This window comes from Schistocerca serialis, chromosome 8 (assembly GCF_023864345.2).
Source record: "Schistocerca serialis cubense isolate TAMUIC-IGC-003099 chromosome 8, iqSchSeri2.2, whole genome shotgun sequence".
In the NCBI taxonomy this organism is placed as follows: domain Eukaryota; kingdom Metazoa; phylum Arthropoda; class Insecta; order Orthoptera; family Acrididae; genus Schistocerca; species Schistocerca serialis.
Genome location: NC_064645.1, coordinates 440487601 through 440511357, shown reverse-complemented (window position 1 = coordinate 440511357; position 23757 = coordinate 440487601). Strand labels below are relative to the sequence as shown.

At 39.4% G+C, this 23757-nt stretch overlaps 1 protein-coding gene across 7 annotated transcripts in view; it reads left to right on the top strand.

Annotated features, from left to right (window-relative positions):
- The window catches only part of LOC126416771 (E3 ubiquitin-protein ligase HECTD1), a 327326-nt gene that overhangs the window by 2724 nt on the left and 300845 nt on the right, over positions 1-23757 (top strand). For all 7 annotated transcript variants that reach the window (XM_050084626.1, XM_050084625.1, XM_050084627.1 and 4 more), the window contains exons 3-5: positions 13088-13227; positions 20521-20755; positions 22267-22494. In XM_050084626.1, the coding sequence (XP_049940583.1) occupies positions 13088-13227; positions 20521-20755; positions 22267-22494 (603 nt within the window). The remainder of the gene's footprint in view (positions 1-13087; positions 13228-20520; positions 20756-22266; positions 22495-23757) is intronic.

The following is a 23757-nucleotide window of genomic DNA, read 5'->3' as shown; positions in this document are numbered from 1 at the left end:
CCATTTTCTCTTTATGTAATATGTTTTTCTTTATACAAATAATATTGCAAGGTAAATAAAAAATAGAGGAGGGGATGTAACAAACCACTATCAGGAAATTATTAGGTTCTCTGCTATAATATGTACTATGGAATAGTTTATAGGTTGCACTTTTTTTAAGCAATCACATTCATGTATGTCTAGTTACTATGAATTCTTTCAATGTATTTCAGCTGTACCTGATTCCCGACATCTACACTTTAATTGTATATTCATCCATAGTCCTTTTGGTTCAATAGCATCAGACATGTCAGAAACACACACAAATGGTATAGACATATAAAACACTAACAGATTAGAAAAAGGCTGGAAATCGGCCGTGGTGTAATTGAAGGAACCATCCCAATGTTCACCTTAGTAACAAGGGGGAAATCATAGAAAACCCATATCAGGATGGCTTACTACATTTTAAACTGCTAGAGATGATGTGCTCAAAAAGGTCTTCGGTGCCATATTGACATGTTTTTGTTAAACATAGTATTGCTGATGGTCAAATCCCATTTTTATACCAAGTGCATATCGTCTACATCTACATTTATACTCTGCAAGCCACTCAACGGTGTGTGGCAGAGGGCACTTTACGTGTCACTGTCTCCCTTTCCTGTTCCAGTCACGTATGGTTTGTGGGAAGAATGACTGCCGGAAAGCCTCCGTGCATGCTCGAATCTCTCTAATTTTACATTCGTGATCTCCTCGGGAGGTATAAGTAGGGGGAAGCAATATATTCGATATCTCATCCAGAAACGCACCTTCTCAAAACCATCTGAAATCTTTCTTTAATTTGTCAACAATTTTTTGTTGTAGCCAACTTACTTAAAGCTAAAATTTTTTGTGAGGTTGGTAACCTAATAGGCAAAATATTAATAACCATGCTCCAAACACAACACTTGTAATATTCACTATGCATATATGTTTCCCACATTTTTCTGGGATGGTATACAATATCTGCTTGTGACTGCTTCCTCAAATAAGGAAAGCAGATACATTTGTATTATCATTCAGGACAATTGATTCATTCATGTTGAGACAGGAAAGGATTAGAGGAAGAGAATTACCATAAAATTCAAAAGGATAGTTGCAAAATATATTATTTCCTGCAAATATATTGCCACCAAACTTAAATAAAACAGTGTCTATATGTCAATATGAGGCAGTGTGTAGGTGTTATAATGTCAAATGGGAAGGAGAAGATATAAAGTAAAATGACAATTTTTGTGTATACAAAATATTTTGAAAATGCATGGTAAGCTACGTCTATAGCCATTCGGGAACTTTTACTCCATATGAAATAGCTAATTGGTAGTGGAAGGGACTTTGAATTAAATTACATACTGGCCCTAACTACAAGAAGACATGAGGAATTCATTCTGTAAAGTCACAGTGACAATAACTTGTGGGTGCACAGCCATAAACTTTGTGAGAACATGTTTTATTTTTGTAAGTCAATTGAAAAGTTTCCCATCAAAAGAGGTAATTAGTGGCAAGACATGCAATGTACAAGATTCTTTGCTGCTATAAGACTTATTGCTTGTTGATGCATTCGTTCATGTCCATCAAGTAATTGCTACTGTAATATTGAGCTTTTATGAATGCTGTTGGAAAACACTAGCATTGTACGAATGAGACAAAGCTTTGGCTTTGGTTCTGTTTGTTGGCAAGTTGTGAGATTTCAAAATGACATCTTGGCTAGGTTCCAGTAGAAATGTCTCATTTGGAGGAAGACCAAACTCAGCCCTTTGTTATGTTTTGAAGGTCATGAATACTTCCACAATTCGTATTGTCAACACTATTAAGATAAAGTAGAAAATTCATCAATCTGACAAAAATAGCAGGTGCAGTGAAGCAAAGTAGTGAATGATAAATTATCTTTTTTTTATAAATTTTCTTATTTATTGCCATGTCCTTTACATGATTCACAAACAAATATTCAGTTTTATGTGATGCCTAATGAGGCAGGTGTTTCAGTAAATTTCATCTTCGTTTTCAGAATATGTAAACATTTATTTAAATGTGCCAATGAACATTTCAGTAATAGTTCAAATATTGAAAGAACAATTTCTTTAGTACCAGAAAGTTAAGTCTGAACAATGCATTTTTATTATGTTAGCCCACACAGTGTTGATTAAACTTGTTTCATTTTTTAAAAAAGAGTTTCGCTCACTCTTTTCTCACATTTCGGATTTTTACTAACACTCATTATGTTTCAGGTGGTGATGTACAGATGCTAGTAATGGATGGGTGTTGTTTTATCTTATACTGTTTTCTTTCAAAAATTAAAAAAGGGAGAGATGTTTGCCACAGTTACAAAATCTTTTAAAAATCGAATTTTCATCAGTTGATATTTGGACACTGCTGAAAGAAACCCGTAGGCACCAATGGGAAGTTGTTGTCATTGTCATCATCATCATCAGTATTATCATGGTATCCTTCTAGGAAAAGTGGACAGGATGTTTTTGACTGATTTGCCTATTACGTTACTAGCCTCACAAAAAATTTGGCTTTAAGTGAGTTGGCTACAACAAAAAATTGTTGATAAATTTAAGAAATATTTCAGATGATATGCACTGGTATAAAATTGGGATTTCGCCATCAGCAGTTCTCTATTTAACAACAAACATGTCAATATGACACTGAAGACCTTTTTGAGCACATCATCTCTAGCAGTTTAAAATACAGTAAGCCATCCTGATATGGATTTTCCACGATTTACCCCTTGTTGCTAAGGTGAACACTGGGATTGTTCCTTCAATTACACCATGGCCGTTTTCCAGCCTTCTTCTATTCTGTTAGTGTTTTATATGTCTATACCATTTGTGTGTGCTTCTGACACGTCTGATGCTATTGTGACCTATAATAAACTGCTGCCAGAAGAGGAGAAAATCCTTTCACTTAAGCTTAACATGTATCTCATCAAGTCCAGATGCCTTTACATCGTTGAGTGCTTGTGACGATTTGCCGTTCTGCGATTATTTATCTCATGGTCTGCCATTTTGGCATGTGTGCTGTGACTAAAATGAGGAACTGCATTGCAAACTTTCACAGTGAAACCTTTATGAAAGTTGAATAAGAATTTTGGCCACATCCCTGTCATATTTATTCTCAGTGTCACTATTTTCATGGTGGAATAGATGATTTCGATCTGTGAACTACTTTGCGAGACTTTATTGGCAAGATTTTTTCCCTGGAATTCTTTGGATGGTTCTTGCATTGCTCTCCTTACACTCATTTTTGGCTTGCTTGAGCATTTGTTGGTCAGCAAGGCTCTGCTATAACTTAATCCTCTGATGACACTCTGTTATTTTTTGTAGCATCTTTGAGATTGCTTTTGAACCACTGTGTCATTTCTGTCCCACATAACCTTGCGTGACAAAATACAGGTCTGAGATACATGGTACAGTCACAGTAATGTAACCACCGTTTACATTTTATGTCAGTGTGCAGTAATCACTCGCAGGTGGCAGCACTAGCAGTGGAGGGCATGTAAAGGGTGTCAGGGGACACGGAAAACAGTGCAGTCGTCACAATGCAGAAATAGAGCAATTCATCTTACATCAGACGACGTGATCATTGGCTTTCGGGCCTTAGGTGGGAGTATTTCCAAAATGGCTAAGTTTTTAAACTGTTCGTGTGCCATCATAGTTAAAGTATACAGTGCGTGGCAAGGCAACTGTGGTGCACCATGGGCCATAGAACAGGAGTGAAAGATGTTTGTGGAGATATGTACTGGCAAATAGATATGCAGCTGTTGGGTAAATGACCACCCAGATGAACCAAGGGGCTACCAACAGTGTGCCCTCAATGGCCGTTCAGCTGACACTGCTGTGTATGGTCCTCTGCAACAGGCGCCTGGTTCGTGCACTCCTACTGACTGCTGTTTATCAACGATGAAGGCTAGAATTTGCGTGCCAGTATCCGGGCTAGATGTCTACTGAGTGGTGACAGATAGCCTTTTCAGACGAATCACATTTTGTGTTCCACCAGACAGACAAGTGTCAGTGTGTATGACATGAAGTGTCTGAAAGCAAACACAAACACACTGTAACAATCATTGGAAGGGTCTAGGCTGAAGGAGGCAGCTTTATGATCTGGGGGAATGCTTTTGTGACATTCCCTGGGTGATCTTGAGATTTTGGAAGGCATAATGGGTCAACTCAAGTTTGCATCTATCCTTGGGGACCATGTCCACTTCCTTACAAGCAGTTTGTTTTTCCTCGGCACAATGTCATGTACTACCGGTGGACAATGTGACGTGTCAGACAGCTTGTTGTGTACATGTGTGGTTTGAAGAGCACCAGGATAACTTTACCATACTCCTTTTGTCACCAAACTCCCAGGAGTTAAACCCAATCAAGAATCTGAGAGATCTCCTTGATTGGGCTATACGCACCACGGTTCCTCAATCGAGAAACCTAGTGCAGTTGGCCACAGCACTAGAGTTGGCATGGCTCCATATCCTTGTTGGTGCCTTCCTGAACCTGACTGACTGTCTTCCTGCACATCTCACAGTGGTCTGCACTGTAAAAGATGGTTATTCAGGCTTTTGACAAGTGGGCATATTACTGTGACTGGACAGTATCTATTGTCAATGCAGTTCTCAAACAATGGAAAATTCAGGATGGAATGTAACAATTTCATGAAAAGGAAAGTTGCTACTCTCCATTTAGTGGAGATGCTGAGTCGCAGATAGGCACAACAAAAAGACTGTCACAAATAAGCTTTCACACACACACACACACACACACACACACAACTGCAGTCTCTGTCAACTGAAGGCACACCAACGCATATTTTATCTATTTGTACTCTACATCTTTGTCATCAGACCTGAATGTATGATGTTGATGCTTCATATACTTTGCAGTTATACTTATGTGCCCATATGGGGCTTTGACACTATTGTATTGAGGGAACAAGGAGGTTATGAAACTGTAATGCAGCTTCCTTGTGGACTCAAACTGTACATATATTATTGTCAGCATCAGTCCAGCTGCATCCTGTGTCCCTATCAGCCTCCAAGCAGGAGGTGAGGTGATCTAATTCTTTTGCTTTCATTCCGGATGGCTATACTTCATATGATATATAATGTTAGCTGACAGAATTTATCTGTGCTGACATATTTAACATTCCCAAGATGCACAACATTGTTTTGGTGTTATGTGTGATAATGTGTCCATAACAGTGTTAGGGCTCACCTGCGGAAGGGATACCGAACTGCTAGTTGTAGTCTGTCCCACATTAGTCTTCTTTGTCACATGTTTGCTCCATGTCTGTTGTCTTGGCTCTTGAGATGTAATCTGCTACCCTCCCTCTTCTGACACACAATATTTCCAAGAACAAGAATGCTTTCCTGACAAATTAACTTAATAAAACATGTGGAAACTAGTTTGATGTATCAGTAAAATCATAAAAAATGTAACTCATTTCCAAGCAGAAGATTTATTTTGCTTGTTAATAATAGGAAATTGCGTACACATCAGTAAATGCTATCCTTAGAATCTATGGGTTTGTTATCTTTATAAAGAAAACTTATGAGGAACATCATACTGTTTGACAAAAAATGAGGTACTCAGAAGGGGATAAAGAAATGAAATGAAACTTCATGGGTTGAGAGAGTGAACTTTTTATTTCAGTAATAACAGTGTAGAGTCGAATTTACTAAGAAGTTGGCAGTATCGACTCACCTGTTGATATGACATTGCATCTCCTCTGACATGGATGTGCACATTGATATGGTAGGGAATGGTGTATCTGCTTCTGAAGCAGGCAGGCCCACAGTTGTAATTGGTTGCTGTTGTCGTGTGTACTGGCACTGGGACAGAGTTTATCTCTGATGTGGTTCAACACATCTGTCGGGGAAAGATCTGAGGATCTTGCCAGCCAAGGGAGTTCCTCAACATCATGTGCGGACAGTTCCTATGTATGGATGAGCATTCCCCAGTAGAAAAGTGCCCTCACGGTACTTTCACATGAGAGGTAGATGCTAACAAGAGACCACGGGATGTCTGTGATGTGCTACTGTCCCCTCACACTACAAACCCTGGCCTCAAATCCTAGCTGATGGCTCTCCATACCATGATGCTAGGAGTAAAACTGCTGTGCATCTCCAAGACATCAGAAGAATGGGAGCTTCTCATAAGGTCGCTGCAATACTTGCCGATGATGCTCATGTAGCAGGGTGTATACAACCTGGGAAATCTGGGAAAAATCCGGGAATTTTTTCATCCGGGAGAAAACCAGGAAAAACCCGGGAATTTTTCATTGTTTTAGCTTTCAGTTAAATTTTTGTAATTATGACTGGTAAGAATTGATTCTCTAGCAAAGAATGTTACAGTATCCTGCTACTGGAGAATGATACTGCAGCAATAAAATATAAATGAAAAAAAGTGAAATTTTAGTGGCAAAGGAAATGCATCATCTACAACAACAAAACACCGTGCATGCACATGTCAGCAAACAGCAAAAATATGTCAAAGGCCTTAGGGCGAAGACTATGTAATAATTAGTAACAATAAACTGTTTTCTATGAGCGTGACGTCCCAAACTGTTTACATTAGGTTCATTTGGCCAGTTGCCAGTGGGCTCATGCACATGCGCAGTTTTGTGTATGAGCAGTACCTTCTCCCAAGCAGTCAGATGCTAACGAGAAAAATTTTTATCGCGCGCCCTAGCTGCCAGGTTCGCGCGTGTGCAGAGTTGTCTGAGGTGTAGTGGGGAGGGGGTTGGTCTCCACGTGACCTGTGTTTGCGTTAAGTGATTTCGCTGTTTCCTCTTCGTTTACAGCTCCCACGTCAAATGGAAAGAGAACGGATTTCTGCGGCCGGGAGCTATCAAGTGAATTATAACACATTCACGTAATTACGGAGGGCAGAAATATATTATTAGTTTCAGTTTTCTGATTTTATTTTATTTCCAAATTAGTAGCACTCAAACATTAATTGCCTTGCAGAACAATGAAGTTATTTTTGTCAGTTTGCTAAAGAAATTTGGCTTTATTAATCTTTCTCTTGAGGCAATCGGTTTATTTGAAACAAAGTGTTTTGTTCCGCAGAATTGGCTTGTTCCAACTGTTCGCTGAATTTAAAGTGCACGTTTTCATCTTCTACCATGTATGGCATTATGCCATAATAAAGAACCAAATATGAGATAGTACAGTACTAGTACTCCAAGAAAATTTACACCCCAAAAACCACACTGAAAAGCTTAATATCAGATGGGACCTACTTCATTGTGAATCTGAAAAAAAACCAATGTGCACTTCAAGCCGAATTATGCATTTTAATATGTTTTATGAAATTCCGATGCTTTTGGAGTATCCTCTGATGTCCTGTTTCATTTATGGCGTAATGTAAGCTCTCTTAGTGCTTTATACATATGAACATGCAGGCTTCCTACACCACTTTTGCTGCCCCCGCACAGTAATGCCTGTTTTCTGGCGCTCTCTGGCAACTGCTAAATCAAATCTATTTCTAACAGTCTCGGGATAGAAAAGCGTTACTTTCAAAGTAAATTTCTTTTTACGCAAGATGAATTATGTTATGTGTGAGGAAGTAGGGTGAATTTCTTGAATCACAGAGCGTTTAAAAGTGAACACTTTGAGGACCAGCCACTTACAAGAATTTCAAGTCCAGAAAACCAGACATTTATGTCATTATTTTAAATTTACTGGGACATTGTGTGATGTATCTTGAAAGTATAACACATGGAAAATAGATCAATATTACATGTTAAAGCTTAGCTTCTCTTGTAGCTTATTAATTGTAGAGACCAATATTATATGTGAAAGCTTAGCTTTTCTTGTAGCTATACTATGTATATTAATGTAAACCAGGGGTCTCCAAACTTTTTAGTCCGCAGGCCACATTGACTTCTCCACGAAGTCATAAGGGCCAAGATATAGCTAGTGGGATTAAAGCACCCTAGCACTCCATGATTACCATAATGTAAGGCTAAAGGAAAGATGAAATCGCAAAAATCTAAGGTTGTGGGAATAGCTAGCACTGAAACGAACTACGATTTTTATTTAATTACATAATTTTGATTGGTGGACGTACCTGACCGAAATTCTGGCGAATTTCACCGACAAAAAAAGTATGTCACTGCACATTCTTCACTAAAGCGTCCTGCAAAGTTAACGAAATCTCAACATCATTGTTAGCAACACTATTACTGCAAGACGTAATAGAGTTAAAGTATGTCAACGCATTGTTATTTCAAGCGACGCAACAATAAGTTTAGTTATGTAGTCTTGCAGCGAGTAGCAGAGCCAATGTCACGGTGTATTGGTCGCGATAGGCCTCGAAACTCAGTTGTTGGTGGTATAGGTACCACCTCAAATATTTGGCGTGCCGGATACCGCGGATGTCCGGCCAGCTAACTTGGGCCGGTTTGCCGGCTCTCGCGGGCCGGTTTCGGCCCGCGGGCCATAGTTTGGAGACCCCTCATGTAAACCATTAACTTTTCCTCTTTGTGGGGTTGTGCTACATAAGTGATCTTGCTATTGGCTGACTATAACACGTGTCCTATGCTCTGAATATCTGCTGTCACTGAATATCTGCTGTCATCGGCTGGCGATATCATGTGGCATGAGATATGACTGGCTTACAAAAGGACATCTCAATCTCAACGCTCTGGAAACTAATGTGCTGTGTTTGGTGCTGTTCGAATTTATTCTTTTGTAATACGAAAATATGCAGCGTATATGTTGCTGCACTTCAAAGGTCTTTCCAAAACTTCTCTCCTTTTTTTCATCAAAAGTCTTTCCAAAACTTCCCTCCCCTCCCCCCCCCCCCCCCCCCCCCTCGCCGCAGGAAGTTCTACGCTAGTGTATAAAATGTGCATATACATGGCAAGTATCAGGCAAGCAAGAAAGAAGCTAGAAGAGAGGTGGCGGAGGAAAGGAGAAAGTGGATGGAGGAGGATAGTGAAGGTTCAGAAAGGGTGATATATGGGATGATTAAAAGTAAGAGGAAGAACGGTACGACAGAGTATACTCTAATGGTAAACAGAAGTGGACAAGATGTAGAGAAAGAGAAGGAACTCAAGAATATGTGGAAGGAGTATTTTGAAGAACTCCTGAACTCGAATGGAGACCTCTATGAGGAGGAACAAGCTGAGGAGAAAAAAGAGGAGGAACAGCAAATAGGAAAAGACCTTACGTGGGGAGAAGTGGAAGAAGCATAGGGCAAGATGAAGGGAGGGAAGCCATCAGGTCTGGATGAGCTAAGTGTAGAGATGGTGAGAGCAGCGGGAGAGGTGGGGATACAATGGCTGTATTGAGTAATGAAAATTTTATGGAGACAGAAGGTGATCCCATAAGACTGGAAGGAGGGAATAATTGTCCCGATGTGTAAGAAGGGAAATAGAAAAGAGTGCAAGAACTATTGAGGGATAACATTGATGAGTCATTGTGCAAAGATTTTTGAGAAAATTTTGGAAGCAGGAATTTGGGCAAAATTAGAAGGAAGAATGAGAGAAGAGGAACATGGCTTCAGAACAGGAAGGTCCACTTTGGATCTAATTTTTGCTGTAAGACGACTGCAGGAACAACACCATGAATATGGAATAGATCTACTAATGACCTTCCTGGACATTGAAAAAGCGTATGATAGTGTATGTAGAAGCAAAGTGTCGAAAGCCCTGGAGAACAGAGGAGTAGCAAAACAGATTATTTGGAGGATTAGGGAAATGTACCATGGAAGTGTGAGCTGTGTGAAAGTGGGGGCAGAGAGCTGGGATTGAACAGAGGACTGGCTTGAGGCAGCGAAGTGCACTTTCACCATCACTCTTCATTGTAGTGATGGATGATATAATGAGTACAGTAGCACAAGGAGTTTGTGAAAGGAAAATGAAAGCTATGGTGTTCGCAGATGATCTGATGATTTGGGGAATGAGGAGGAGGAAGTACAAGAGCAAATGGACATATGGGAACAAACAGTACAAGAATATGGGATGAAATTTAGTATAAGTAAGAGTGAGATGATTATCACAATAAGAAATAAGGAGAGAGGAACAACGAGAATAACAGTTGGTGGGGAACAATTGAGGAGAGTGGAGAGCTACAAGTACGTAGGAAGCCTAATACAGGAAGATGGAAAAAATGACAGAGAAATAAACAAAGCAGGGGAGAAAAGCAGAAGCACTTCGGAAGAGTGTCAGAAGCCTGATATGGAGCAAGGATGTACCCCAAACCAGTAAAAAGGTTATATACCAGTCATACTGTGTCCCAATCCTGACATACGCATCAGAAACCTGGGTTATGAAAGGAAGAGAGAAAAGCAAAGTACAAGCTAGTGAGATGAAATTCTTGAGAAACAGTATTGTAGTGACATAAGATAGACAGGTTAAGAAATGAGAGGATCAGAGTGTTAATGAAAGTGGAAACATTACATTAGGAGATAAAGAAATAAAGGCTGAGATGGTATGGACACATTAAGAGAATGGAGGAGAAGAGGATACCCAGGAAGATACACGAGATGAAACTGGAAGGAAAGAGACCAAGAGGAAGGCAGAGAGACAGATGGCTGAAAGGAGTAGAGGAATGCGTCCAGAAGAAAGGAGAAGACTAGACCAAGGTGAAGATGGAGGGATGGTGGCAAGACAGAAGAGGATGGAGAGGCCTATGTTCTATACACACCCGGCCAGAGGCTGTAAACTGTCCAAGATGATGATGACGATGATGATGATGATGATGACATGGCAATCATCCCGTGTGATGGTCAGAGGAATATGCCCAGCTTCGCGTCCCATGCAGCCCAAAGTCAGGCTACTGATACAACTGAATGCCACACAGATCTGGGTAATGCACAGTTCGACCAAATGAAGAGCCCTAATGAGGCCACTCTGAAACTGTGTCCAGCATGTCCATGTCCTTCGCAGTGGTATTTCAACTTCTGAAACTGTTCTGACGCCTTGTATGCACTTCCAGGCTGGCAACAACATGAATACTTTCTGGAAGTCATTCTGCCTGTCACAGAGAATACAATTTTAATCTTTTACATATCTCCTGATAATGTATAGATGTATCTTTTGTCATCTTAGCCTTTTTTTTGCCATCCAGTGTTTTTTACCTGCATAATTTGTACACACTTGTCGCACAGTTAAGAATTTTATGCTTTTTGTTCAAACTTAGTAGCCAGATCACAGAAAGAAGGTCAAAGGAACACAGCAATTTTATGATAGGAAGTAATTACAACCTTCTCCCATTGAAAAGTAAGAGCCCAATCTTTAATCCTTTGTACCTCCTTTTAAAAAACACATACAGTTTCAGTTGTTACACACCACTAGTTAACCCTCTATTGTATGTTGTTGTTCTTTGGCAATAAACTGTAAATTTAATATAATGTTAAGGAAGAGACTCATAAATGCTGACCTTGCAGTCTGGTAACATACGCATTCTGGCTGCATTGAGCTAGACTATGTTTAACGTCATGATGTTGGTGGAAATCGTTGAAAATCAATAATCTTTGCTGAAGGTAGTGTGTACATAAACGTGTGTAAACAGCTGAAAGAATGAATTATTTAGACCACTTCTAGTTAGCTTTGTAATGTACATAAACACTTGCTTAATGATAGCACATAATATGTTTCCATGTCTCTGTAAATGAACAATTCAGAACCTAAAATATTGGATAAATCAAAATTTCTATTTTCAACCTGTTACGTAGTCATTTTGTGTCAGACCATACCCCCAGATCCTTTTTTCCCCCCACTGAAATTGGTTTCCTAAAAAGGTCGTGCAATAGAGTGTTAACGATAAACTTTTCTTCTGTAACATCGTGAAGTCGTAATTGTAACTTCAGTAATTAAACTCGCCTCACAATTGTTGCCAGTGACATTATAATTTTGTTGAAGCTTTTAAACCAGAGAACAACTAACTGATTAGGGGGTTCTGTGTTTATAGAATGAGTAGCACAAGGAAGCTGTTCTGATGCTTTTATGGTATTGACTGCAGGATTGGAGACAAAATTATGGACCATGTCCAGTGATATTTGCTGGTCATCCATTTTCTCCTCTATTTGTTTCACAATTTTTTGCTGGGTTTTCTTAGTGTCTAGGATTTTAGTTGTAAATGAGAACTTGATCTGCATTCATGCATTGTGCTATAAGGGTCAAATAGTGCACCTTTTTGTGCAAATTGGTCTGTGTGTCAACTGTCACAGCATATACTTTATTAATAACTTTGTTAACAACTGATGGCTTTATGCCACTTCGAATTGCATCAGCCAATTTCTTGACGTATTTACTTAAGTAGAGGGATGTACCATGACATCTGAATCATTGATCTCTCAGTAATGCCCACATAGAATCTCAGCCTAGTTGTATGAAAACTTAATAAGAAACAACGTTAATAGGTTTATTTTCTTGGCACCGATTGCAACACGCTTTCCTGTAATACTATTTTTATTTTTGCTGGTAGCCCTGAAAGAGCTGTGTCATTGTGAGATATCTGTTTCAGTAAGACGTTCCTGAATGCTGCATGATATCTACCCAGTAGACTTGCTTTTTTCATCTTCAATCATCTTCATCCAATAGAAATTTATTCCATTATCACCTTTTAAACATTGATGTTTCTTCAGTGTACGTACATTGGTTTGAATCTTAATTTGTTACTGCACTCGCTTCTTCAGGATGCTTAATTAAAGGTACACCACAAATGAGAAACCTGTGTTGGCTCAAGTCATGCAAAGTTGAAGATATTGTTTAGTGTATTTGTAACCAAACAGGGAGAACCTCTGTGAAGGTTGGAAGCTAGGAGATGAGGTACTGGTGGAACTAAAACTGTGTGGGTAGCTAGTGAGCTGTGCTCCTATAGTTCAGTCGATAGAGTACTTGTTCACTAAAGGGAAAGGTCCTAGGTTCGAGTGCCATTCTGGTACGCAGTTTTAACCTGCCAGGAAGTTTCATGCGCTATATTATTGGGTATTTTTATAATGAACAGTAATGTGTGACCAGTTTCTGTAGTTTGTAAAATCCTTTCCTCATGTAAAGCTTTCCATTTTAAGTTGTTAATTTTACACGGTGTTGTTATATCTACTATTTGGTCTTGCAGATGGCTGATGTGGATCCTGAGACTCTGCTGGAATGGCTGAACATGGGCCAGGGGGATGAGCGTGATATGCAGCTGATAGCTCTGGAACAGTTGTGCATGTTGCTGTTGATGTCTGACAATGTGGATCGATGCTTTGAGAGGTAGCTGATTCTCTGTGGTCAAATCTATTATTTTGTGAATGGATGCACAAAAAATTTAGTCTTATTAAAATCAGTGGTGGTTGAAAGCTGATGTTACGGTGGATTAGATACAGTTACAGTTTAGTGCTCATAGATCTATCAGACTTCTTATTTATCTGTCATGTAGTATTGACTCTCACTAGGTTAACAAATCTTCATACTATTTCCAGTGTTTTTCCAGTTTTCAAGATAATTTTATTATATCTCTAGCGATAAAACTGTGGCTTCTGTGATAATTGTGTAATTTGCTTCCTGCATAAAGTGTAGGGATATCAAGTGGGCTGACAAGTGAGTGTTGTTACTATGCCAGCATAAAGATAGCAGTAACGGTCGGTATGTTAGTTTTGTTGAATACCGATTACTTTTAACTGTTCTTTGTATCTATTCTATTTGTTTTTCTCTATCACCACAGAAACATTTTTAACTGTAAATACAGATCGTAATACTTCAAATGTATTGTGCAGTTCCAAACACGCAATATACAAAAATTCAGGAAGTATGACAACAATTAATTGAATTTTGGTTTTACATGTGCTACTGTTGGAAATTTTGATAAACAAACTACGAAAATGTTTTTCCCACAAGTTAAAAGAAATGTCGTAACAAAATAAACGTTCACTAAACAAGCTATGATTCCTACAAAGACTCTTCTTTCATCTAATGAAGTTGCCCGCCACATTGCAAACAGCATGAAATATCTCACCATAGTGGAAAACCTGCTCTTGACATGGTATTTGTTAGGATTAGGTGAATCAGTTGCCAAGAAACTTTAAACTGTGTCTTTGTCACACAACATTAATAGTTGTTGGATACTTGATATGGTTGGTACCATGAATGATCAGTTGGGTGAAAACCTCAAAGGTAATTAGTTATTCAGTTTGGTGAAGCTATAGACAACCAGTTATGCAACTCTTAATTTGTTACATGTGGTTTATACATGACAGAAGATTTGATTAAAATAATATTTTCTCCAGGAAACTAACACATGGAACAAAAACAGACCCCTTACACTCTTTATTGGAAGAAACCAACATTAATTGGAAAAATAGTGTTGTAGGTTCGTAGTACGGCTGGCTGTTACACTGCATTGCAAGCTCTTATCTGTAAAGAAGCTCCTCATGCTATTCGGGCACACTTTTGTATTTACTGAGAGGCACTGGCAACAAAAAGCATTAGCCCTGTATTTCATGAGATTCTTAAATGGGTGATCAAAGTGATAAATTTCATTAAATGTTGGTCATTTAAATCAAAATGCTTTTAGCATATGTGCATCGACATGGGAGCTGAGAACATTTCCCTAACTTATTACAGGAACTGTTGCTGGCTTTTGCGTGGGAAGTCTTGAAGTTGACGTATGAACTCAGGAATGAACTTTACCCTTACCTTATTAATGAGAAATGTTTTGAGTTCTGACAAGTATGTATCAGTGACTTAGTTTTGAAGCTGGCGTATCTTTCTGACATGTTTGAAAACTCAATTCATTGAATGTATCCCATCAAGGCAATGAGACTGACATTCAGCATCTGTCAGAGAATTTTTCTGCCTTCTGAAAGAAACAGCTATGTGAAAGGAAAAGTTGGGTAGTAAAGATATGGATTACATTACAGTGATGCCCCTGTCAGTTCATGAACTGAGAGCTCTGGTGCACTTAAAAAGGTCTTAGCTTATTCTTTATGCTGCTGTTGCTGCACCAGCACCCTCCATTTGGAGCCTCATGCTGATGCACACGTCCACACTGTCATATGACCAACCTCGCTATTTTCATCCAAATATTGATGTTGCCATGAAATCATCATCTCTTGTATGAGCCAAAGTTTCCCTGTGTGGATGCTGTGACTTTAATATTTCTAGTGTTGGATCCTGTGGTACACTGTGTTGATACCCTGTGTCTGTTCAACAGGTTTGTCAAACTGCAAATTTCCACTGTAATACAAAGATGTGGGTGAGAGAACTTGCATCGGGATTGAATACAAAAGGAACAATGTCGACTTCTGACCAGAGGGAGTAACACTTCAAACAGTCTGTACTTTAAAACTTTCTTGGGAGACCAGTATTAGATTTTGATGCACTGTGGAAGGTTAATGTAACCCATCGACCTTCACATTGACGATGAAACAAGGAAATTGCATCGTGATTGAATACAAAAGGCACAATTCCGACTTTAGTCCAGGGGCATAACGCTTCAAACAGTCTGTGTTGAACCTTTCCTGGGAGACCAGTATTAGGTTCCTATGCACCACGACAGGTTTACTGTAACCCTTGGACCTTCACATTGACGATGAAACACAGAAATTGCATCAGGATTGAATACAAAAGGCACAATGCCGACTTCTGTCCAGGGGAGTAACGCTTCAAACCGTTTGTGTTTGGAACCTTTCCTGGGAGTCCAGTAGTGGATTCCGATGCACCACTGCTGGTTTACTGTAACCCTTTTACCTTCGCATTGACGATGAAACACAGAAATTGCGTTGGGATTGAATACATAGGGCACAATGCCAACTTCTGTCCAGGGGGAGTAACGCTTTAAACAGCCTGTGCTTTCAACAATCCATATTGTGCCCTGTACTGCAGATTTCTCTGGCTGATCCAGGCTTGTGTATCATCGATGTCAGATGCATCTGTCTTTCACTGTGTGACAAATTAGTCCACTGTATAAATTCCTGCAGCTACAAGGAATCTTATATTGACACTAGACCTTCTCACACAGATTTTTTTTCCACATAGGACTCTGACAATTGTTGACAGACGGAAGATGCATTTAACTTTGTTTCTTCAATAGGATTTCAATTTTCGAGAAACGCCACTGGGTTATAGCAGCACGACTGTTCCAGTTTTAGGAAAGGGAGAAGGAAGTAGATGAAGATCAGACAGAGACTGCAATACTGTGAGAAGAATTTGACATAACACCGATTGGCCTAAGTCAAAACAATGCACCTAGTGTATACAAAATTTCCTCAAAATTATTACGACTCTTGCAAGAACCAACCATGACAAAACTGTTCCTCTTGGTATGTGTGATCCATTGTTATGAAGGCTTATTCTGATATGCAGGTTACATCGGTGAACTGTGAATGTTTCAGCGTGTATTTACACTTTTCTAGCCAGCATCTGTTTCATGAAACTGGATAAATCTGAAGGCTCAAACTAAAATCTTTGGGGGAAAAACAAACAACTATTAAAGTGCATTGTGTGCTCCCAATTTATAGCCAGTAACAAATTTCAAGTTCACTTTCTCACATTTTCTACCTTGTATGGAGGTGGAAGAAATTGAGATGTATGATTCCTGAAGGATATACTTTCCTCCACTCACTCCTGCCAGAAATTATGTAGTTGCATGCTTCTACAAACACAAGAATGTGTATTGTAAATCATCTCCCCTGTGTTGGTCTCCTTTAATGCTAGATGCAAACCCTCATATGTATATTGCTACCATATCATTTTGTTCATGGTAACGTAAGCTGGTCGATCCTAGGCATACGTAACATAAAAGTAAGGTATGGATTTTTTACCATAGTTGTTTGTTTCCTAAGGATCTGCTGAGCACATTTGCCCAAAGGTTCAAATTTTATCCCAGTTTGCTGCATCAAGAGAACATAAAACATTCAATTGAGTGTGTTAACGAAGACATGCTGTGCTATTGACAGTACGAGAGCTGTTCAAAAAGTAAGGTGGCTTTTCAAATTGCGCAGTCAACGTACGTTTGATTATCAGTCTTTTTTTAACACATGTCCCGAATATACGTTCAGTTTCAAATGTATAGCATACTTTGCTTGTTTTTGGCAGATAGAAAGGTTAGATGTGTTTTAGTGTGCTCATCGATTTTCCATTTTTACAATAAATGGAGCAAAGAATTTGCATCAAATTTTGTGTGAAGAATCATAAAAGGAGGTTGTATACATGGAAGAATCCTGGAGATACTAGAAGGTATCAGATAGATTATATAATGGTAAGACAGAGATTTAGGAACCAGGTTTTAAATTGTAAGACACTACCAGGGGCAGATGTGGACTCTGACCACAATCTATTGGTTATGAACTGTAGATTAAAACTGAAGAAACTGAAAAAAGGTGGCAATTTAAGGGGATGGGACCTGGAAAAACTGACTAAACCAGAGGTTGTACAGAGTTTCAGGATGAGCATAAGGGAACAATTGACAGGAATGGGGGAAAGAAATACAGTAGAAGATGAATGGATAGCTTTGAGGAATGAAATAGTGAAGGCAGCAGAGGATCAAGTAGGTAAAAAGACAAGGGCTAGTAGAAATCCTTCGGTAACAGAAGAGATACTGACTTTAATTGATGAAAGGAGAAAATATAAAAACACAGTAAATGAAGCAGGCAAAAAGGAATACAAGCGTCTCAAAAATGAGATCGACAGGAAGTTCAAAATGGCTAAGCAGGGATGGATAGAGGACAAATGTAAGGATGTAGAGGCTTATTGCTCAAGGGGTAAGATAGAAACTGCCTACAGGAAAATTAAAGAGACCTTTGGAGAAAGAGAGCCACTTGTATGAATATCAATAGCTCAGATGGAAACCCAGTTCTAAGCAAAGAAGGGAAAGCAGAAAGGTGGAAGGAGTATATAGAGGGTCTATACAAGGGTGATGTACTTGAGGACAATATTATAGAAATGGAAGAGGATGTAGATGAAGATGAAATGGGAGATACGATAGTGCGTGAAGAGTTTGACAGAGCACTGAAAGACCTAAGTCGAAACAAATCTCCAGGATTAGACAACATTCCATTAGAAATACTGACGGCCTTGGGAGAGCCAGTCCTGACAAAACTCTACCATCTGGTGAGCAAGATGTCTGAGACAGGCAAAATACCCTCAGACTTCAAGAATAATATACTTATTCCAATCCCAAAGAAAGCAGGTGTTGACAGATGTGAAAATTACCGAACTATCAGTTTAATAAGTTACAGCTGCAAAATACTAACACGAATTCTTTACGGATGAATGGAAAAACTGGTAGAAGCCAACCTCGGGGAAGATCACTTTGGATTCCGTAGAAATGTTGGAACACGCGATGCTATTCTGACCCTACAACTTATCTTAGAAAACAGATTAAGGAAAGGAAAACCTACATCTGTAGACTTAGAGAAAGCGTTTGACGAAGTTGACTGGAATACTCTCTTTCAAATTCTAAAGGTGGCAGGGGTAAAATACAGGGAGCGAAAGGCTATTTACAATTTGTACAGAAACCAGATGGCATTTATAAGAGTCGAGGGACATGAAAGGGAAGCAGTGGTTGGGAAGGGGTTGAGACAGCGTTGTAGCCTGTCCCCGATGTTATTCAATCTGTATATTGAGCAAGCAGTAAAGAAAACAAAAGAAAAATTCAGAGTAGGAATTAAAATCCATGGAGAAGAAATAAAAACTTTGAGGTTCGCCGATGACATTGTAATTCTGTCAGAGACAGCAAAGAGCAGTTGAACGGAATGGACAGTGGCTTGAAAGGAGGATATAAGATGAACATCAACAAAAGCAAAACAAGGATAATGGAATGTAGTCGAATTAAGTCGGGTGATGCTGAGGGAATTAGTTTAGGAAATGAGACACTTAAAGTAGTAAAGGAGTTTTGCTATTTGGGGAGCAAAATAACTGATGATGGTTGAAGTAGAGAGGATATAAAATGTAGAATGGCAATGGCAAGGAAAGCGTTTCTGAAGAAGAGAAATTTGTTAACATCGAGTATAGGTTTAAGTGTCAGGAAGTCGTTTCTGAAAGTATTTATATGGAGTGTAGCCATGTATGGAAGTGAAACATGGACGATAAATAGTATGGACAAGAAGAGAATAGAAGCTTTCGAAATGTGGTGCTACAGAAGAATGCTGAAGATTAGATGGGTAGATCACATAACTAATGAGGAGGTATTGAATAGAATTGGGGAGAAGAGGAGTTCGTGGCACAACTTGACTAGAAGAAGGGACCGGTTGGTAGGCCATGTTCTGAGGCATCAAGGGATCACAAATTGAGCATTGGAGGGCAGCGTGGAGGGTAAAAATAGTAGAGGGAGACCAAGAGATGAATACACTAAGCAGATTCTGAAGGATGTAGGTTGCAGTAAGTACTGGGAGAAGCAGCAGCTTGCACAGGATAGAGTAGTATGGAGAGCTGCATCAAACCAGTCTCAGGACTGAAGACCACAACGAACAAAAATTGTTTTGGAAAATCGTCAAATTACCATAAGAGAAGTTGTTGAGGATGTTGGCATATTGGTCGTCTCACATCAAGCAATTTTGTTGGATCTTTTGGACATGAGATGTTCCAAAACTTCTCATTTTTGATCAGAAGAACCATCGCTTGAGCATTGCTCAGGAGCTCTTGAATGACGTCAATAATTATTCTGATTTGCTCAAAAAGATCATAACTGGTGACAAAACATGGATTTATGGTTATGATGTTGAAACCAGAGCGCAATCGTCCCAGTGGAGGTATCCCGGAGAGCCAAGACTGAGAAAACCATGCCAAGTTCAATCAAATGTCAAAGTTATGCTCAATGTTTTTTTCAATTACTGTGGCATAGTGCATCATGAATTTTTACCTCAAGGTGGAAAAACAATTCAAGACTTCTGCATCATGACAATGTACCTGCTCATTCATCGGTGCTTGAGAGATTTTTGGCTGAAAACATGACAATCATGCCTCAGCCACCATATTCACCAGATTTGGCCCCTGCAACTTTTTCCTGTTCCCAAAACTGAAGAGACCTGTGAAAGGATAAAGATTTTCAGCGATTGAGGAAATAAAAACTGCATTGCCGGAAGTACTCGAGGCTGTACAGAAAAGTGCTTATGAGAAGTGTTTCGAGGATTGGAAGATGTGTTGGCACAAGTGTATTGTTTCTGAGGGGGATTACTTTGAAGGGGACTACTTGAATATTGATTAATAAATAAATACTTTTTCATAAAAATAAAGTCATCTGACTTTTTGAACACATCTCATAACTTGTAGGAATGTGTTGTTCATACAGGCACAGCAGTCAATTTCTGTTGATGTAAATAGTTATACTATCATTAATTCCTGTAGCATTTTAAGACATTCATCAAACTCACTGGTGTGAAATTAGTCTGTAATTGGGTCTACTCCTAGTATAAATGATACAACTATTTTTATGTTTATTAAGCAGTTAGTGTATGACATGACCCATTGTATATATTTAAGCACACAGTCTTCCAGATTAGTCTTCATGGGACTGTTACATATACACCTTGCCAAAATGTGGTTTTATGACTCTTTTTCTATTTACAGCTGCCCACCACGCACGTTCCTCCCGGCACTATGTCGCATATTCTTAGACGAGTGTGCTCCAGACAATGTTCTGGAGGTGACAGCCCGTGCAATCACATATTACCTGGATGTCTCAGCAGAATGCACTCGGCGCATCGTTGCCATGGAAGGGGCAGTACGTGCCATATGTTCCCATCTTGTCGTGGCAGAGCCTGCCTCTCGAACGAGTAAGGATCTCGCAGAGCAGTGTGTCAAGGTGATTATTTTCTTTCCACACTGAAATTATTTTTGTACTGATCGAGAAGGGGTAAGGAAAGTACTTGCTGGATGAAATCGTCTTACACATAGGTTTTTCTTGCTTTTGTAGTCAAAGCTAACTAAACGGTGTGCATTTTTGTCTGTGTATGATGACAGTGTAGTGTAAGTTTCAGAAGCAAATGAAATAATATACCATCAGTTTTGGGCTGTCATTATGAAAAATGCGTTTCAGTGCCTCTAAATGGGTGCCTTAACACTCCCCCCCCCCCCCCCCCCTTCTCTCCACCGTTTTTACACCTTCCACCCGTGTAGTTTTCCCATGTAGTAGGTGTCGTCATACTTGTAGAGTTGTAGAGGGAACAGCGATTTATGATGCTGTTACATACTGAAGAGCTGGTTGTCCATTTGCCTAAAGCTGCGGCCATTAGTCATGAAACGCCTGATTGTTTTGAAGGTGCCAGACAGTTGCTAGCAGACAGATGGCAGTTCTGTAGTAATGTAAACGGACAACATTTTCAGCAGCATCTGTAAAACAATATTCATCATGTGGCAGTTTTAACATTGTCTCAGAACATGATTGGTCGAAAGCCTTCATGGACCTCTAGTTAAGAAACTGTGTGCCTGTGACATTTTTGTTACATTGAAAAAAATTTTCTTTTATCTCCTCCAAACACACTAAAATTTTGTATGCAGTGTTTTCTTTTATGCCTGGTATATAGACAGTGGGATGGATAACAGTTAAGTCTCAGTGGTAAGAGTTTTTAAATGCTCTTGTCATAACAGAGTTGCAAAATTAGTATTTCTTCAAGTGGTTTTCAAGATTCGTTACAATATTTTAAATAAATCTGTATCAGTAAGTTATTTGTATAATACTCCATAGCCATCTAATACAAAAGTCTTACCTACTCGATTAAATTCACATTTTTTTGTGTACATCTGGTAGAATTTCACACCTACGGAAGCAGAATCTATGTACTGCTCTCCTTCCTTAAAAAAAAAGTTATAAACACTGGAGGTTACTGTCAATATGTTCAGTGACCTTTCCGTTAAATAAGGAAATTATCATGTGCTAATCATCATTCCACCGTGAAGCTCAATCTTAGTGACTACCAACTAATCTTCGCTGAAACATGCGTAACATGAATGGAATCATTGACATGAAGTTCCTGAAACTGGATTACGAAAGCACACGTATGATGTTCAGGATGGCGTACTTGTGGGCTCAAGGGCATAGCAAGGTGCAGAAATACAGTACATGGACCAACTTACATATGTCATATGAGTGATCCTTGTTTTGTTTACTTGATCATAGAGAGCCCTTTATCCACAGAGCTGCTATGGTAGATGTTAAGGACCCAGTCTTGTGTGTGCCAGGAGAAGCTCTGTGTCTGCAAAGTAATTCTTGGAATACAGCTTTTGTTTTAGTAGTAGTAGTGGTGGTGGTGGTGGTGGTGGTGGTGGTGGTGGTGGTGGTAAAAATTCTTTTAAAGTGTGAATGTTTTTCTTTAGGTTTTGGAGCTGATATGCACAAGAGAGGCAGGTGCAGTCTTTGAAGCTGGTGGCCTCAGTTGTGTACTGTCATTCATTCGGGATAATGGATGGCGTGTACACAAGGATACACTGCATTCAGCAATGGCTGTGGTATCTCGGCTCTGTACGAAGATGGAACCACAAGATGCCAGCCTGCCCAGTTGCGTAGAGGCGCTCTCCACTCTCCTCAAGCATGAGGACAGTCATGTGAGTACACTGGTATTCAGTGCCTGTTAACCATTAGTGGACACTATTGTTAGAAGAATATTTCATTGTATTCACAGTAGGTCCATTTGCACTTTGAAACTGGTTTATCTTTGGCTGTATTGCTCAGCATCTCGTAAAAAATGCAAGAAATTATCTAGTGATACACACAATCAAACTTACCTTCAAGAGATAAAATTTCTGTCTCCCAATCCTTATCCCCTTTGTACTTTCCTTAACTGGATTATTCTTTCTGCTTTCCATTTTCTTTTTTTCTGCTGATCCATATTTACTTCCCACTTTGCCCCTTCTGTCTTATTTGAGCTGAAGCTGGCACAGTGCTCTTACCAATGTACTATCCTCAGACTCCTACAGTGATTCCTTCTGCTTCATCTTTGCCTCTCTTCCTCCTCACAACAGGTGAATCACTTACAATTTATGGTTTGGGTGTTGTGAACTTTCTTCCCACCTTCCCCAGCTAATCTATCTTTCCGTCCAGAAGAGTGAAGATGTAATTCGCATGTCTGGTAACAGTGATTTCTACTTTTAATTATTTGTTCTTGTGTTACTTAGAAGTATGTCTCCAGATGATACATATGTACATACTTCATAAACTAAGTTTGGCGTGATGTTCCTCGCTAAGAGAATTGCGCAACGAAAGTGGTGCATTGTCAGAAGAGAGGATATGTTCCAGATTTCCTGCAGACACAGTTCTGCTGCAATACGAATAGCAGGTGAATCACAGTGTGTGAATGAAATGGTATGGCAACTGGAACTTTATTCCGAATTGTAAGGGGGACAATATGATTCTTGTGGGAAAATGCTTAATTTGCACACAGTCTCACTGTGAAATTCTGGGAGTATGTGAGTAAGATGCAATGTTGTGCCCAGCATTATTCGAGTGGTGTCAACGATTTGACTGAGATTGTTCAGACATGGGTGATGCTGATTGAGAAGGAAGGCCATTGACAGTGACGCCAGATGACAGTGTCCAAGCAGTCGAGGAACTGATTCACAGCAGTTGTGGAATGACTATCCTGGACATGCCCAGCAGACGCACATCTCAATAGGCAGTGCTCTTTTCGCTATCTGAGAATGAGAATGTCTGCAGTATCAGACATTGTGCTCACATTAGGTTTCGCAAACACTGTCACCTCCACTCAAATGTGCAAGATTTACGGTGTCCTTGGACTGTCATAAACATTCCTCTGTGGAAGGCTTTGTTTTCCTGATTTCTCAAGCTACATCATTATGGGCAATAAGAGA